At 48.9% G+C, this 18,130-nt stretch overlaps 1 protein-coding gene across 1 annotated transcript in view; it reads right to left on the bottom strand.

Moving 5' to 3' along the window:
• Window positions 1-18,130, bottom strand: part of IQCH (IQ motif containing H) — a 136,490-nt gene that overhangs the window by 40,823 nt on the left and 77,537 nt on the right. Inside the window, exons 15-16 of the mRNA XM_060260239.1 lie at window positions 5,112-5,232; window positions 1,236-1,522 (exon numbers count right to left, since the gene is read on the bottom strand). Of these exons, the coding sequence (XP_060116222.1) occupies window positions 1,236-1,522; window positions 5,112-5,232 (408 nt within the window). The remainder of the gene's footprint in view (window positions 1-1,235; window positions 1,523-5,111; window positions 5,233-18,130) is intronic.

Below are 18,130 nucleotides of genomic sequence, written 5' to 3' on the forward strand. Positions count from 1 at the left end.
TCCCACTGGATCAGACCACTGGTCCATCAATCCAGCATCCTGCCTCACACAATGGCCAACCAGTTCCTCTGGAGGTCTAACAACAGGGCATAGAGGCTGAGGACTTCCCCAATCAGAACACAGCTAGAGCCCCACTGGATCAGACCAGTGGTTCATCTAGTCCAGCCTCCTGTATCACACAGTGGCCAATCGGTTTCTCTGGAGGTCTAACAACAGGACAGAGAGGCCCAGGCCTTCCCCAGTAAGAACACTGGTAGAGCCCTGCTGGATCAGATCAGTGGTCCATCTAGTCCGGCCTCTGGTCTCACACAGTTCCTCTGGAGAGCCAACCACAGGGCATAGAAGTCAAGGCCTGAGGTTGCCTCTAGTCGCTGGGATTCAGAGCCTGACTGCCATATTCGCAGCTTCTAAAACGTCTTAGCATCAAACTGAATAATCTCATTAGTCTAGACTGTGACTAACGAGTGATAGTGGGGGCGGAGAACACCCTCTTCCACTTTGCAAAAAAGAAAACCATAAGCAATATCGACGGCATTTGTTATGAAATTAATTATCGTATGGCGGTGGGTGTAGCATAGCCAGGAGATCCAAAGATTGTCTGGCAGCCTGAAACTTTAGCTCTTTTTGTGGCGAGCAAGGTGTATTTTGGGGGCTGAGAGAACTGTGACGGGCCCAGGGTCACTCAGCTGGCTTCAAGGGGTGAAGTGGGGAATCAAAGCCAGTTCTCCAGATTAGAGTCCACCGCTCTAAACCGATACTCCCTCTAAGCTGTGGAGCCTTGTGAGCAAATATTCTACTTTGTGAGCTACTGGCATTAAAGGCATGAGTTACTGCATAAATTAGTTTGCGCTGGAGTCATTTTTCCTGAACGAAGACAAAAATGTGTGAGCCGGAGGCTAAGAAACTGTGAGCTAGGTCACACTAACTCAGCTTAGAGGGAATGGAAGATTCTATTCACTTACCGTGAAGTCTTCCTTCTCTGTGGTCCCGGAGTGGTCCAGTCCTAAAGTGAGGACAGACCCACTCCTGGGACCACTGGAGAACGGAAGATTCTATTCACTTACCGTGAAGTCTTCCTTCTCTGTGGTCCTGGAGTGGTCCAGTCCTCACTTTAGGACTGGACCACTCCTGGGACCACTGGAGAACATTGCCACACCAAACTGGCTATTGCACCAAACTGGCTCTCATTTGTTACGGCGGCAGTGGAAAGTGAAGACCTCGATTTATTGGCTTACCTGCTGGCCCATAGTTTGGGGATGGATGAACGTCACAAAGTCGATGGAGAAGTATCCAACCACTCCTCTGGCTTTGCAGGCCTCTCCAATCTTCACGCACAGCGAGTTCAGGACCCCGGGTTCAACAGAGGCCTGCGGGAAGGTGGAACCTGATGATCGCAAGGGACCGTCAGCGTGGATCTGGTCTCCCGAAGAAACCATGGTGATCTCGCCCGTCGGCTCTATCAGCATATCCACTGTGAGGTTGGTGACGCTGTCGGAGGGTGGGAAAGCTTCTATGATCCCACCTTGTTAGGGGGGAAACAAAAGAAGTAACCGTCAAGCTAAGAACGTGCTTGGATTCAGCCCAGGGAAAGGCCCCCATTGAAGCATCGGCCTTGGACAGCCAAGGCCATTTCTACCAACTTAACCCTATTTTTTTAAATTCTCGATAGACTAAAATCAGCTTCCAAAACTGGAAAAACACAAAGCACCATCAGTGCTGGGCAAGGCGTGCATTTCAAAGAGTTGGACCTTGACTTCAGCTAGGGGCTTACAGTTACAAAAGCCGGATTTGCGTTCCGAGAAATGCGCTGCCTGGAGGGGTGCCAGTGTGTGGGTGTGTGGCGCGAGATTACAGTTCCCTGAGAGAGATGCTGAAAACATTTTTGCATCTGTGACTGGGAGGCTGGCATAGAATCTGGTACCCAGAGAAACTTCGCTTCGACTTTCTAGTCTTTGTGGTGAAGCTAGGCTCGGGGAAAGGCTGAGGAACTCTCAAGAGCCACACCAGGGATGGCCAAACTGCGGCTCTTTTACAAATATCGTGCGGGTCTCAAAGCCCCCACCGCCCCATCAGCCTGTTTGGAGAAGGCATTTGCCTCTTTCAATCACTTCTCCAAACCGAGCCAGCTGGCAGGTTGAATTTAAAGTTGCTTTCTTTCCACACCACCATCGCTCCTTCCTTCCTTCCTTCCTTCCTTCCTTCCTTCCTTCCTTCCTTCCTTCCTTCCTTCCTTCCTTCCTTCCTTCCTTCCTTCCTTCCTCCTTTCCCTTCCCTTCCCTTTCCCTTCCCTTCCCTTCCCTCCTGTCTTGTGGCTCTCAAATATCCAACATTTATTTTATGTGGCTCTTATATTAAGCAAGCTTGGCCACCCCTGGGCCAGACCTTCCGGAGGTCAGGACACGACGTTCCATCACCGCACATTATTTGGGTTAGCTGGAGCAGAAACACTAATGGGAGGCAACCAAAGGAAAGGAGGATGCGTGCTTGCCACATGGACTCATCAGCACTGTTCCCTCTCAGCTGAGTTAGCGTGAGCTAGCTCACAGATTTTTAGCCTCCAGCTCACACATTTTTGTCTAAGCTCAGGAAAGAGGAGCCCAGAGCGCGCTCATTGATGCCGGAGCTCACCACTTGAATGCCAGCAGCTCACAAAGTAGAATATTTGCTCCCAAGACTCTGCAGCTTAGAGGGAACATCTCTCATCAGTGTTCAGATTCTGGGTGACGGCCTCCGATTAAACCATGATGCCCACTGACACCTGCTCTATCGCCCCCCCCCCGAGTATGTTAGAGAGTGGCCGGGGGCACAAGGATCTTCACTGCCGTGCCTAAAGGCAAGAGAAAATAATATTTTCATTTCAAACGGCATCCTGCTGCTATATCCTTCTGCCGGATATGCTGAAGTGTTATTATCAGAGTTTATTTATTGCTTGAATTTATACCCCCTCCTTTCCTGTCCGCAAAGCTCAGGGCAGCTCACAACAAATTTAAAACATAAATAAATAGGACAAAGCACGGTTTTTTTGTCTGAGCAGGAACGCCCAGGAATGCCGTTCCAGCTGGTTGGGCACCAGGGGGTGTGGCCTAATATGCAAATGAGTTTCTGCTGAGCTTTTTCTACCCCCCAAAAAAAGCCCGGGGATAAAACAGTAAAACAATTCTGCAATGCTATAATTAATGAATGGCTCAGAGGTCTGTAAAAAAGCCCAAGACTGAAAGGGCAGTGAGCAGACACCTCCCCCCATGGCAATTCAGTAGCTAACTCAGAAGGGGGGGCTGAGGCAGGGGAGGCCAGAATAATGGAACACCCATCACTTCATTAGATCCTGCAGGGCCCTGATCTCACCTGGGAGATTGTTCCACCAGGCTGGAGCCAAAGCCAAAAAGGCTCTGGTTGAATGTTCCCTTTAAGCTGCAGAGTCTTGTGAGCAAAAATTCTACTTTATGAGCTACCGGCATTAAAGCTGTGAGCTACTGGCGCTAAAGTTGTGAGCTGCTGCATAAATCAATATACTCCAGGGTCATCCTTCCTGAGCTAAGGCAAAAATGTGTGAGCAGGAGGCTAAAAATCTGTGAGCCGGCTCACGCTAACTCAGCTTAGAGGGAACACTGAAGCTAAATGGATGTCCTTGGGGTTGGGGACCACCAGCGCATAGCGCTCTTTGAGGGACACAACAGGAGAGTTCTTTCTGTAGATACATATAGTAAGTCCCAGGCCGCTCAGGCTAGTAGTGGCAAGAGTGTTCGGACTCCCTGGGGGTTCTTTGCAATAAGAATTCTTCGATCAACAGGCCACACGGCCACTATTATTATCATTGACTGCAGTCTGCTGTATATGATGCCTATTTTATAGTATGATATATGGTTTTATTGATGTGTAACTATTTTATTGTATTTATTGTACTGATTTTAATATTGTTGGAAGCTGCTCTCAGCTGATTAGGGAGGAGCAGGGTAGAAATGTACAGAAACAAAATAAAAACGTAAGAGAACGTAGCATAAGAACGTAAGAGAAGCCATGTTGGATCAGGCCAATGGCCTGTCGAGTCCAACACTCTGTGTCATACAGCGGCCAAAACCCCAGGGGCCATCAGGAGGTCCACCAGCAGGGCCAGAACTCCAGAAACCCTCCCACTGTTGCCCCCCTCGCAAGCACCAAGAATACAGAGCATCACTGCCCCAGACAAAAGAACATAAGAGAAGCCCTGTTGGATCAGGCCAATGGCCCCTCCAGTCCAACACTCTGTGTCACATAAGAACATAAGAGAAGCCCTGTTGGATCAGGCCAATGGCCCCTCCAGTCCAACACTCTGTGTCACATAAGAACATAAGAGAAGCCCTGTTGGATCAGGCCAATGGCCCCTCCAGTCCAACACTCTGTGTCACATAAGAACATAAGAGAAGCCATGTTGGATCAGGCCAATGGCCCCTCCAGTCCAACACTTTGTCACACAGTGGCCAAAAAACCCATGCCATAAATAAATAAATACCAAGACCTTGAACTGGATTTGGTACTCCATTGGAAATCGATGCACTGGTTGAATATGTGCTCTAAAAGTATAACCTCACTCCCTGCTGTTTGATAGCTGTCTCCGCCCCCTGTGGCAGCCATTTTGTGGTTGCACTCAGGGATTGTTTTATAGAAAAATAGGTGGTGGAGCTCATCCAGGGATTGTTATGCAGCTGCACATGCTATGCAACGGACAACGGGGTGGAACTCTCAGAAAGGAGCAGGAGCTGTGCTCCTGTGAACTCCCACTCAATCTGATGCCTGGTTGCACCCACCACCTGCGTTAGAATTCCAAAGCTGAAGCCATGAGAAGCAGTAACGTTGCAGCATCTTGAAACCTCTTCCCGCAGCAGATTTTCTCCCACCCAGGTAAAGCCATTTCCCTCTGTCTTTCTAGGTGGGGAGGGATTAACCCTCGAACACCAAGGCCTGTCTCAGCTTAGCAAGACCAAAGCCTGCATCTCATTCTTTGCCAAAAGGTTTCAAACCGCCATGGTAGGGAACGAAAGGAGGCGGAGAAATATCCCAATGAATGAGAACGAAGTGCCGGTGGTATAATTATCCCTTATAGCACTTAGCAGGAACTTAGCAGTCTTATTTACCTTGACTCACAAACGTTTGGAGGAATTTTCCCCATGTAGGAAATCGTTTCTCATTGACAGCCTGCGCGTGCTGTGCTAAAAGGCCCGGCAGCTCCTGGGAGATCTTCGCCAAAGCTGGTTCCTGCAGAAACAAATTAAATAGAACCACAAGCAATTTTACTGCAGAAATGAAAACTGCTTGTGGGGTGATTAAAAACCAGGCCTCCAACAGGCTGTGTGGTTACTGTTTAACCACAGCCAGGAAATCTTCTTTAAATGTTTTCCTCGATCTTTTTTGCTCGCTCTCCTTCCAAGGAATCTGAGAAGGTTCCTCCCCCCCCCCTACTTAAGTGATTCTTCTTCTTCTTTTTAAAGGTTGAACTAGAGAAATGACAGGGAAAAGTGATGGACCAGGACTATTTCTGATAACCGTAGTAATCCTTTTTTTTGGGGGGGGGGGAACCCATCACAGGTGTTTTCTTGCTATGGTTGCAGCGCCGGACTAAACCTGTGGAGGTCCGTAGGCAGTCAAAATCTCAAGGGGCCCCCTTGCAAATTACCTCAGAGTTGGAGCACCCACCCCTCAGTCCCCACAGCAGCCTGCAGGCACCTTTCCAAAAGCCCCTTTGACAAAGCTGTGGGGGGAGAGGCAGAGAGAGGCAAATTTGGTGATGACGCCAGCAGCAGCCGCAGCAGGCAAGTCAGGCACAGAGCGGCTCAGTTGCTGGTTGAGAGGGCTGCAAGCAGGGAGAAAACGGGGGTGGGGGGAGAGCCAGCTCGGGGCCCCTAAAGGCGTGGGGGCCCATAGGCCAGTGCTTACTTGGCCTAATTGTCAATCCGGCCCTGTATGGTTGCTATAATATAGCGGGTTCAACGCATAGAAGAGGCGAGGTTGCCGTGATCGTAGCTCTCTTAATTCAGTACAGCATAGTAACGGCTGAACTCAAGACTGAAGAACTGGGCCGATGGGGCCAACTACATACAGTCCTGAGTTTCCACGCTAGGACGCCACTGGATCGTTCAAACCAGCAGGGGGTCTGTGATTGGACCAGGGCAGCAGGGATTTGGATCCTACTGGGCATTGTTCCTGAGTCCCCAAGCTCAGTCCGCACAGGTCCAATGTGCCAGGCAGGAACACAGGTCAAACGTACTGCATGAGTCCACAAACACAACAGTTGCCAACCCCTAGCTGGAAATCTCGCGGAATTACTCCTGATTTCTAGATGATAGAGATTGCTTCCTCTGGAGGAACTGTCAGCTTCAGGGGATGGGGTCTACGGCATTATGGCCTACGGATGCCCCTCCCCTCCCTGAACCCCACCTGCCCCAAATTCCCAAGAATCTCCCAACCCAGAGCTTCTGACCATACGCCCCCCAGCCCTGAGAGTTTGCAGCGAATCTCCATTTGGGAACCGAGCCCACCCTTTTGGCCTCAGGACCTGAGAACTAATCTGTTTCAGCTTCGACCCTACCTGGGCAACTAATCTCCTGGCACGCTTTGATCTCGAGTCTGGCAACAAACGACATTAATTTTCTTAACCCCTTTGATGGAGTTGCAGGGCTGGAAGGAGAACCAAGGGACCGGCGAGGCACAAAAGGAGCATGTTATGTATGTGGACTCAAGGGAAGACTTGGGTGTTTCCGCCTGGCTCATTGGAGCCGTACGGACTGAGCTTGGGGACTTGGGAACAAAGGGCTGTAGGATTCAAACCCCCGCAGCCCAGGACCAATCACAAGCCCCCGCCGGTTTGAATGGCCCAATAACGTGCTTGCGCGGGAAGCCAGAGATGTACATAAGTTCGGCCTGTGGTCCCCAACACCAGTCTTGTATTGTAACCTTTTACTATGTGATTCCCATTAAAGAGCTTGTTATCACTTATTCCGAGACTCTGCCACGCACAGAACCCACTGTATTACAGAGCACCAGACAGATGTTCTTCCGCGCGGCTTGGCTGAGTTGGATTACTGCAATCCGCCCCACCCCCACCCCCAGCAGCCACCAGTTCACACTCAAAAGAGAAACCCCTCCCGTCCAAACTTCACTTCCTGTGCCAGGCCAAAAAGTCTGAGAGCTGAGCAAGCACGTCAAGCTTAGGGACTCTGCCTGCAAAGCTCCAGGTCTCTCGTCTCGCGCTGCTTCTCGATCACTCCCTCGGCTTCCCTGGGGTCTCTTTCCTTCTGCTTCATGACCCCTTGAAATTGGAAAATGTCCCATGCTCCAAAAGAGAGACCAATTGCCCACAACAATCCTGGAACCTTTGACTGGGAATGGATTAGTGAAGCACGACGCTCTTTGCAGAGAGGTGTTTTTGGTTTAAATGCTGCACTGGGACATAGCTGAAGAAAGAAGCCACAGAGTTTTAACAGAGAAACTACTTGGTTGCGTTTGCCAAAAGCCAGTCTGTCGAGTCTGAAGACAAACAACGCCCTCTAATCCTCAGTCTGGGAATGAATGACTTCCCCCTGGAGTATGTGGCTTGGCTCATACACCAGGGAGGTCAAATGCCTCCTGAATTGAGGCTCCAGAAGGCCGGACCAAGTCAAAACAGCTTCTCAAGAAGCCTTGGAGGTGGTAGACAGGGGAGGGTCCCAAGAATGATGGACTTGTCAAGTGAACCAATGGACAGCATGAAGGATAGCCTTGTTGAACGTCCAGAAGATCAAGCTTTGCTAAGGAAGCATGGCTTCTAAAAAGGAAGCCTGGCTTCACGAATGTTCTACAATTCTCTGAGGGTGATATACAGGTTGTTATGGGTGCTCCGGCAGGCGCAGCAGAGCTGCATATGAAGTGGTGGCTCATGCGGTTTGTACTGAGAGAGATTTTTTGGTCTGCAGGAGCTCCTGGTAGTATAGACAACCGAATCCATCCCTCATCTCACTCCCTGTTCCTGGTAAACCAAGAAACAATAGGGCTTTTTGTGTGCTGGAGGAGTGGCCCCTAATAAGCTGGGGAGCCACAAAGAACCATGGGAAGGAGAATAATCTGGAATTTCCCACTCCATCCCAAAATCTCCTTCTCTAGGACTCTCTCCCCCTTTAGCCATCCTCAGTAGTACCCCAGTGGTAGCTCATATTCAGTACTCATCAAGGCTTTGAGAGTTGGGAGTGGGAATGGCTTTTGTGGCGGAACCGGCCCGATTCTACCTTCAGACCCGGTCCCGTCTGCTCCCTATTGAGTCGCCAACTCCTGGAGGGAGCTATGTCTCCTCCTGCCCCTTGGGCGCGCTGCCACCACCTGCTCAGTCCCGGGGTTCAGATTGAGAGGAACAGGACTCCCAATCCCCCTCTCCAGCTATGAGGCCAGGCCTCCAGGTCCTCTGCCACCCTGCACTTGGGTTTCACAGAGACCTCAGCGCTTCTTTAGGGCACCCCTGGAGGATTGGCACCGTATCCAACTGCATGCCTTCCCCCTTCCCCGGGGCCCCCTTCTTAACACAGCGTGGTCTAAAGCGGTATGGGGATCTAGGTGGTACAGAGATTGACTGCCAGCATTTAAACAGTAAAAATATATTTATTTAAAAAGAGAAAAAGATAGGAAAACAAAAACAGTTGCATTTACAAAATTAGCACAGCACAGCACAGCACAGCACAGCTCAGCAAACAGCATAACAAAGGAAAGTTGTTTATAAACGCTTTCTACTGTCCCTGGTCTAGACTTGTCCTGTCTTGAGAATTACTTACGTTGCCTTGCTGCCTGGAGCCTCCCAGGCAGGAGCTCACAGCCAAGCAGCCTCCCTTCCCGAGCGCCTGCTGCAAACTGAGAAAACTCTTCCTGCCTAGCACATGGCAAGAACAACAGCCCTTCCTGCCTCTCTCTCTCGTTCCGCCTCGATACGCATTCTCTCCAGTTCCATCTGTAGCCGCAAGGTTGCTTCTGACTGGGTGGGGGCCACTTTTGCAGGGGCCCCTGCAGCCTCAAGATGCTCCAACAGGAGGACTTGCATATCTACTACAGTCAGGTTGTCCCACTCCAGCTTGTGCCTTGCACACTCTTCCTGGAGCTGTGGCTTTGTCATCTTCAGGATTTCCAGCATCTTAGCACGCTCCATCCTAACTAGCTAAACTTTCCCTACTCCAGTTGACCCGAAAATAAAACAAAACCGCTGTTGCTTCCTCTGGGTGCTTGCACGCATCAAAAACCAAAAATGCCTGGCCAATCAAGTTCTCTGTTTGTTCTTATCCCACCGCTGCCGCCAAATGTGACGGGACCGGGTCTGAAGGCAGAATCGGGCCGGTTCCGCCACAGCTTTGCTTTCCACTGATTTGCAAAATCCTTCACCCACATACTTGAGGAGTCCTCCAAGTACACAGAGAGCCCAACCTTGTTTACACGTGGTCTGGATTTGCTGTGCCCATGACCAGCAAGGGATACGACCACCTCCCTGTTTGACCAAGCAACTCCATGCCAATGCAGTAGCTCAGAAGCGGCCAAAAAGTATCCTAAAGATAAGAGAGTGAAGGAGACGCACCTTCTGCTTTCCCTCCATGTATAGCTAATCTGAGCATGAATGATTTCCTATATGGGAGGTAGGGGAGGAATGCTGGATCCACAGAAACATTCTCTTCATTGATTAACGCTGAGAAGACGCTCTGTCTACAAATCAATACCTACTGCCTGGTTGCTCAAGTCTTATCTTCATCCAGAAATGGCCATTTCATCTCATGAGTCTGGGCTGGATCCCAAAACACAAGTCGGTTTCTACTCAACGGGTGGGAGGGTGTGTGTCAGACCTGTGCAAGATGGAACGATGCAGCAAAGTTGTTTTCGCTTTGTAGCTGCAGCATCCAGAACTGGTCCTTGATGGCCCTTCCTCGGTGACTGAAGCTCGTGGGTGCAGCGGATTGAGTCCTAGGCTTGGGGCAGGAGAGACAGGGTGAGCCGCCCTGAGCCCGCTTCGGTGGGGTAGGGCGGGATATAAATCGAAATAAATGAATAAATAAATAAAATTCCCACTAAGCTGTGATGCTCACTGGACTGCCTTGAAGGAGCCTTCAGCTCTCACGCCTGTTTTTTTGTGAAGATAAAAATGGGTGGTTAACACATGGAATTCACTGCCGCAGGAGGTGTTAATGGCTGCCAGCATAGCCAGCTTCAAGAGGGGATTGGATAGACATCTGGAGCAGAGCTCCGTCAGTGGCTATTAGCTACAGCACATTGTTGGAACTCTGTCTGGAGCAGGGATGCTCTGTATTCTTGGTGCTTGGGGAGGGGCAACAGTGGGAGGGCTTCTAGTGTCCTGGTCCCACTGGTGGACCTCCTGATGACACCCTGTTTTTTTGGCTACTGTGTGACACAGGGTGTTGGACTGGATGGGCCACTGGCCTCTGATCCAACAGGGCTTCTCTTATGTTCTTATGTGACACAGGGTGTTGGACTGGATGGGCCATTGGCCTGATCCAACATGGCTTCTCATGTTCTTATGTGACACAGGGTGTTGGACTCGATGGGCCATTGGCCTCTGATCCAACAGGGCTTCTCTTAAGTTCTTATGTGACACAGGGTGTTGGACTGGATGGGCCATTGGCCTGATCCAACATGGCCCCTCTTATGTCCTTATGTGACACAGAGTGTTGGACTGGATGGGCCATTGGCCTGATCCTACAGGGCTTCTCTTAGGTTCCTATGTGACACAGAGTGTTGGACTGGATGGGCCATTGGCCTGATCCAACAGGGCTTCTCTTATGTTATGTGACACAGAGTGTTGGACTGGATGGGCCACTGGCCTGATCCAAAACGGCATCTCTTATGTTCTTATGTGACACAGAGTGTTGGACTGGAGGGGCCATTGGCCTGATCCAACATAATAATAATAATAATAATAATAATAATATTTTATTTTTATATCCCGCCCTCCCCGCTAGGCGGGCTCAGGGCGGCTAACAGACACGGGAGTCTCATGGCTTCTCTTATGTTCTTATGTGACACAGAGTGCTGGACTGGATGGGCCATTGGCCTGATCCAACATGGCATCTCTTATGTTCTTATGTGACACAGAGTGTTGGACTGGATGGGCCACTGGCCTGATCCGACAGGGCTTCTCTTATGTTCTTATGGGTTTGTCCTCCAGATGCTCTTCTGGGCTTCCTGAAGGATGTGTTGGTGGTGGCAGAAAGTGCCATTAAGTTGCAGTGGCTTATGGCAACACGTGAGGTTTTCAAGACAAGAGACCAACAGTTGTGGTTTTCCACTGCCTGTTTCTTCATAGGCACCCTGGATTTCCTTGATGATCTCCTATCCAGGTATCAACCAAGGCGAACCATGCTTAGCTTCTGAGATCTGATGAGATCAGGCTAGCCTGAGCTATCTAGGTCGGGTCAGAGACCAATGGAGGTGGTTTGCCCTGGCCTGCCTCTGTGTAGTGACCCTGGGCTTCCTGGGTGGTCTCCCATCCAAGGACTAACCACGGCTGAACCTGCTTAGCTTCTGAGAACTGATGGGGGTGGTTTGCCCTTGCCTGTCTTTGCACAACAACTCTGGACTTCCTTGGTGGTCTTCCATCCAAGTACTTCCCCTGCTTAGCTTCTGAGATCTGAAGAGATCACGTGAGCCTGAGCCATCCAGATCACGGTAAATACGATTAAAACGTGTAAAGGTTTCCTCCCTTGAGTGTTCAAAGGCAAGAAGCTTCTTCACTGCAGGCAAAGAACAGAAAGAGGAGGCCGCTGCTCTGTGTACAGCGGGCATGTTCACGTGTATAGAGTTCTGGTCGCCACACCTCAAAAAGGATATTATAGCACTGGAGAAAGTCCAGAGAAGGGCAACTGGAATGATTAAAGGGCTGGAACACTTTCCCTATGAAGAAAGGGTGAAACGCTTGGGACTCTTTAGCTTGGAGAAACGTCGACTGCGGGGTGACATGATAGAGGTTTACAAGATAATGCATGGGATGGAGAAAGTAGAGACAGAAGTACTTTTCTCCCTTTCTCACAATACAAGAACTCGTGGGCATTCGATGAAATTGCTGAGCAGACAGGTTAAAACGGATAAAAGGAAGTACTTCTTCACCCAAAGGGTGATTAACATGTGGAATTCACTGCCACAGGAGGTGGTGGCAGCCACAAGCATAGCCACCTTCAAGAGGGGTTTAGATAAAAATATGGAGCAGAGGTCCATCAGTGGCTATTAGCCACCATCAGTGGCTATTAGCCATATAATTTTTTTTTTTTTGCCACTGTGTGACACAGAGTGTTGGACTGGATGGGCCATTAGCCTGATCTAACATGGCTTCTCTTATGTTCTTATGAGGTGGGCACGTTTACAGCCCAACTTCCCAGTCCTTCTCACTGTTTCAACTTCTCTCCAGAAAAGCAACGGCAAAGTTATTGCTTTCAAAAAAAAAAACAACCCTGCAAACCAGAAGTTGAGTATCTTGTGATTTCAGTGGCTAAGTTTAAGAAAAAGCTTACCCAACGTGCGAGGCGGGTGAAATTGTAAGAGCAGGCGGGTCCCTTTCAATCCCCCCCCCTCCACTCCCTCCCCCAACCATTTGCAAAGAACTTCTGAGTTTGTTTTCTTTCCCATTTCTGGGGTTATTCTTCAGAGCTGCAATCTATGCAGAAGAGCAAAAATGCCGGAAAATGTTTTTTGGGAAGCGATCCATCGCCTGCCACACTTACTTAGAATTCAAGTGCCGCTTTTATGGCCGAATGCTTTGAGAGCGCAACCGGAAATTTTAAAATTAAAAAAGTCCCAATTTTGCCTTTCATGAAGAGGCGTCCTTTTGGAAGGTAACATCATGTAAAACAGCTGCCATTACCAAGTCACACAAATGGTTTTTGTATGTAAAATGGCTTTGTAAAATATTTGCTCCATCTGCTGAAAGGAGGGAAAGACAATTTTCCTCGATACCTAATGGCCCATTTCAGCTGGATAGCGAGCGATTCGCCGGGGTAGCGCCTTGCATTATGCCGAGTGGCAGGAACACTCTACAGAATGCTCCGCTTATGGGGTATTATCTCCTCTCGGCTCCTTGAGAGGCCCGTCCCTCATTACCGCAGCCCTCCGCTCTGGATCGGTGCACAGGCCGAGGGCCGCTTTGGACAGAAGAGGGGCTTTGTCAAAGGGAAGGCACATATGTTGTGCATCAATGGCGAGCCCGGCAACAGCCACTCGCCGTGACAATTAGGACGAGGAGGTTAGCTCTCTTTCAACTTTGCACCACTTAAACTGCTGTTCCTCCTTCCCCCCCCCCCCCGCATCACATGGGTCACCGTGTTCTCTTCAAGGCTCGATTTGCTCGCCCAGGATTTCAACATGGACGGATTCATAAATCCTCCCCCCCCCCCCGCCGCATTCTGAATTGGCCACATAGACATAGGCGAGAGAACACTGTCCTATAGCCCCCCAAACAGTTCTGAGGTTCAGCATGGAAACTATTGCTCCCGCTCTCCCCCTCTGCCTCCCCATTTAAAAGCACATGTTTTTGCCTTGTGCCTTGAACCACGTCAACATCTGTTAACAGGCCAATAAAAAGAAACCAACGAGGATGGGGAGGGAAAAGAGCGTTCCTTTCCAAGCCGTGCCGGGACTGAGGGGGGGGGGCCAGGAGGGGCGGTGGAAGAGTCGGTTTCGCAGAAATTTGGGGCCGACCCAAAAGCATTTTTTAAAGGCTAAGTACCAGAAAAATTATACGCGTACAAAAACCAACCAACAAACAAAGGAGAACTTTGTAGCAATCTAAAGTAACGAGGCATCGGTGGCCGGGTAATTTAATCGAGCTGACGACAATTTAATGTCATTGTTCTGCTGTTCCTTGTTTTATTTTTATATTTGGCCTAGCGATTGGTCAGGGCAGTTTCTTTTGCCAATGTGCTTAAAATTGAGCCACAATTGCGTGCAGGGTTGACTGGACTTAATTTGCTTAATAATGTGCAGAAGGCATTTTTTCTTTAGCCAGCAAATGTTGCTTTGGGGTGGGGAGTGGATATCCTCCGCTCGTATTTTCTGAACTTCATTTGTCAGGAGGCAAAATCCTTGTCTGTCCTCGACAGCTCTTATTTAAAACAAACACATTTATTTAAAACACACACATTTTATTTTAAAACACACAACCTCGTGCACCTCTGTTCTTTTCAATGGAGCTTCAGCAACACGAAATGTCAAGACCTATATCCTTATCGGCATAATAGTACAAAACAGGAGGAGAAGCAAATGCAAACCTTCTTCCAGGTTTCTGTGAATGAGGATTTTACAAGAACTTCCATTAAAAAAAAAAAATCTACATTTTTAAAATTTCTTCTCCGGTGTTACACTGTGCCTTTTATTTACTCCTTAGGCACAGAAGTTTCGAAATGCTAAAATGTGATCATAACAGTCAATCGATCAAAAGTCCGGATAAGTTTGCAGGAACCCCAATCTTAATTGCAGAGATCATTTACAAAACCCCGTCACCACCAAGCCTCACACGGTAGCATGCTATTAAAAATTTGTGTCAGTTTCTTAGTCTTTTTCAGCTTCTTGAATTTAGCAAAACAAACATTCTCGTATAATATATGGAGGCATTTTATGGCGTGCGATAACGCTAACGGATTCCAGATTTTCCCTCGTGATCTTGCTTTATCCTCCTCGTCTCCGCACAGTTATTGCTAAAAACTGGCAGTTAAATTCAATTGATTCAAAATATTCTGAACCCATATGGCCTAAAACCCTGAAGCTTGAAGCGCGGATCACGCCCGGCTGCTGTTTTCTACCATTTGCAAAGACTCCAGTCCCCAGATGGTGGAAGTAACATTTAAACCTCCTTTTCTCTGCTTTGTACAATAGACCTTGGCACCATTTCAACTGTTTACTCCGGTAATTAACAGCACTGATACCACAACAATTACAACTCCTACAATCTTAACACAATAATGCTATGAATTAGTGAGAGCTAATGGCTGGAAGGTAGAGTGGTTCCAGACTGCGAGATCCATGCATTCTCCCCGAATAAAATAAAAGGTACCAAACAGCACAGCTCGCGGTAGACAATGATTACCTAGTAATTAGTTTACACAAAGCTTCCTATTTAATGGCAAAACGCTGTAATTAACGCGTGACAGAAAATCAAAGGGTGCTTTGTAAGCATATGAAAAATTAACACCGCAGGCCCATAGCTTTATATACTGATTAGAAGAATATTAAATCAATAGGACACACAAACCAACAGCTTGCAGATCTGATTATTGGAGGTCCTAAGAATTTAACCAAGGGAAATAATTGCTGTGCCTCGTTATTTTAGCTTGAAATCAGGGAATCACCTCAAACCCAAACACTTGGTAGTCGCATTAAATATAATAACCGGCGGAGCGAGAGAATCACAGCGTGGTCTCTGATGTAAGAGGTGAACGCGACATGATACCCCGTTGATGGCTATATAGTTCGGAGACTAGTGGAGACCTCTTCTGTTAGACAATATAATTTTACCATCCACTATTAAGCGGCACAACATTCAGAAGCGGCTATCAAAACACTATTGCTGGAAATGGCTTTGGTTCTGTATCAGATCATAATCCGGCTGGAAAATCATTTTCCCTGAACAACAATTATATAGAAATACTGCTGAATACCTCTTGGTCACACCCCAGCCAGGTCACATGAAGCTGCTTTCTCCTGAATCGGAACCACGAGTCAGCAGACAGTTGGCTCTCCAGGGTCTCAGGTCGAGGTCTTTCACATCACCTCACATCATCTCCTTAATGGGAGATGCCAAGCATTGAACCCGGGATCTTCCCCACACCATGCATAGGCTCCACCCCTGAGCCATGGCCCCTCCCCAAGGTGTCCCGAGAAACAAAACTGGTTTAGGTGGGAAGTAAAGGTAAAGGTAGTCCCCTGTGCAAGCACCAGTCATTTTTGACTCTGGGGTAACGTTGCTCAGCGGTAAAGCATCTGCTTGGTAAGCAGAAGGTCCCAGGTTCAATCCCCGGCATCTCCAAAAAGGGTCCAGGCAAATAGGTGTGAAAAACCTCAGCTTGAGACCCTGGAGAGCCTTGAATGGGGCTGTGGCTCAGTAGTAGAACATCTGCTTGGGAAGCAGAAGGTCCCAGGTTCAATCCCTGGCATCTCCAACTAAAAGGGTCCAGGCAAATATGTGTGAAAAACCTTAGCTTGAGACTCTGAGAGCCGCTGCCAGTTTGAGTAGACAATACTGACTTTGATGGACCGAGGGTCTGATTCAGTATAAGGCAGCTTCATATAAGAACATAAGAGAAGCCATGTTAGATCAGGCCAATGGCCCATCCAGTCCAACACTCTGTGTCACACAGTGGCCAAAACAAAATTATATATATACACACACACACACATATACACACTGTGGCTAACAGCCACTGATGGATGTTGTTAATATGTTCACAATGATGTTCACAACTGATGATGTTCATATGTTCACAATGTTTTCACGGCAGACTTTTTATGGGGTGGTTTGCCCTTGCCTTCCCCAGTCATCTCCACTTTCCCCCTAGCAAGCTGGGAACTCATTTGACCGACCTCGGAAGGATGGAAGGCTGAGTCAACCTGGAGCCAGCTACCTGAACCAGCTTCCGCTGGGATCGAACTCAGGTCGTGAAGTAGAGGGCTCCGACTGCAGTGCGGCAGCTTTACCACTCTGCGCCACGGGGCTCTTTAGATGGGAAGAGGAGAGGTCAAATATATGGTGAAACTGTTCACCACTTTCTGAAGCCAGCTCTTGGTTCAGAGAGGATAGCCAAGCTAGTGAAACGACCAGCTTCACGAAGGCGGAGGGAAGACAGCCAGGGCAGCAGAGGAGCATTGCCTTTCTCTCCACTGCCTGAAGCCAACTGCTTGGATGGCAGGATGGAGGTGGCAGAAGTGCCTTCAAGTTGCAGCCCACTTACGGCAACCCCTCAAGGGGTTTTCAAAGCAAGAGGTTTCCATTGCCTGCCTCTGCGCAGCAACCCTGGACTTCTTGGGTGGTCTCCCATTCAAATACTAACCCAGGTCGACCCTGCTTAGCTTCTGAGATCTGCCAAGATGGGGCCAGCCTGAGCAAGCCAGCCCAGGGCAGGAGGTGAGGAACCACATGGATTCGGAGCCTTGCCCGATACGCTCTCCCTCGTTCCTCAGCTGTGCTCGGTCCAGATTGAATGTGGCTGCGGACAGAAGTCCGTCTAAAATAAAATAAGATAAAATAAAAAAGATAAAAGGAAGTATTTCTTCACCCAAAGGGTGATTAACATGTGGAATTCACTGCCACAGGAGGCGGTGGCGGCCCCAAGTATAGCCACCTTCAAGAAGGGTTTAGATAAAAATATGGAGCACAGGTCCATCAGTGGCTATTAGCCACAGTGTATGTGTGTATATAAAATTTTTTGCCACTGTGTGACACAGAGTGTTGGACTGGATGGGCCGTTGGCCTGATCCAACATGGCTTCTCTTATGTTCTTATGGATGGGCCATTGGCCTGATCCAACAGGGCTTCTCTTATGTTTTTATGTGACTCAGAGTGTTGGACTGGATGGGCCATTGGCCTGATCCAACATGGCTTCTCTTATGTTCTTCAGTGACACAGAGTGTTGGACTGGATGGGCCATTGGCCTGATCCAACATGGCTTCTCTTATGTTCTTATGTGACACAGAGTGTTGGACTGGATGGGCCATTGGCCTGATCCAACATGGCTTCTCTTATGTTCTTCAGTGACAAAGGGTGTTGGACTGGAGGGGCCATTGGCCTGATCCAACATGGCTGCTCTTATGTTCTTATGTCTCTTGACAGACTGCATGAGTGACCTCGCTGGGTCCGCTCTTCCTTCTCGTCAGTCATGCTTTACAGCTTGGGGAAGGGATTTCCAGAGACGTTCCCTTGCTTCTTTTAAATTAACTGGGTGTCATCTGTAAACCAAGGGGTTCCATATGGGTACCAAAGTGTCCGAGTGCCTACGGAACTCCTGAATGGGCAGATTCACACTCCCATGATTGTGAGCACATCATCTTCCACAATCGGAAGAGCCCTGCTGGATCAGACTAGTGGTCCGTCTAGTCCAGCAGCCCGTCTCACAGCAACGGCCAGCCAGTGCCTCTGGAAGCCCAACAACGAGGTACG

The sequence above is a fragment of the Heteronotia binoei genome, chromosome 19 (assembly GCF_032191835.1).
Source record: "Heteronotia binoei isolate CCM8104 ecotype False Entrance Well chromosome 19, APGP_CSIRO_Hbin_v1, whole genome shotgun sequence".
NCBI classification, from domain to species: domain Eukaryota; kingdom Metazoa; phylum Chordata; class Lepidosauria; order Squamata; family Gekkonidae; genus Heteronotia; species Heteronotia binoei.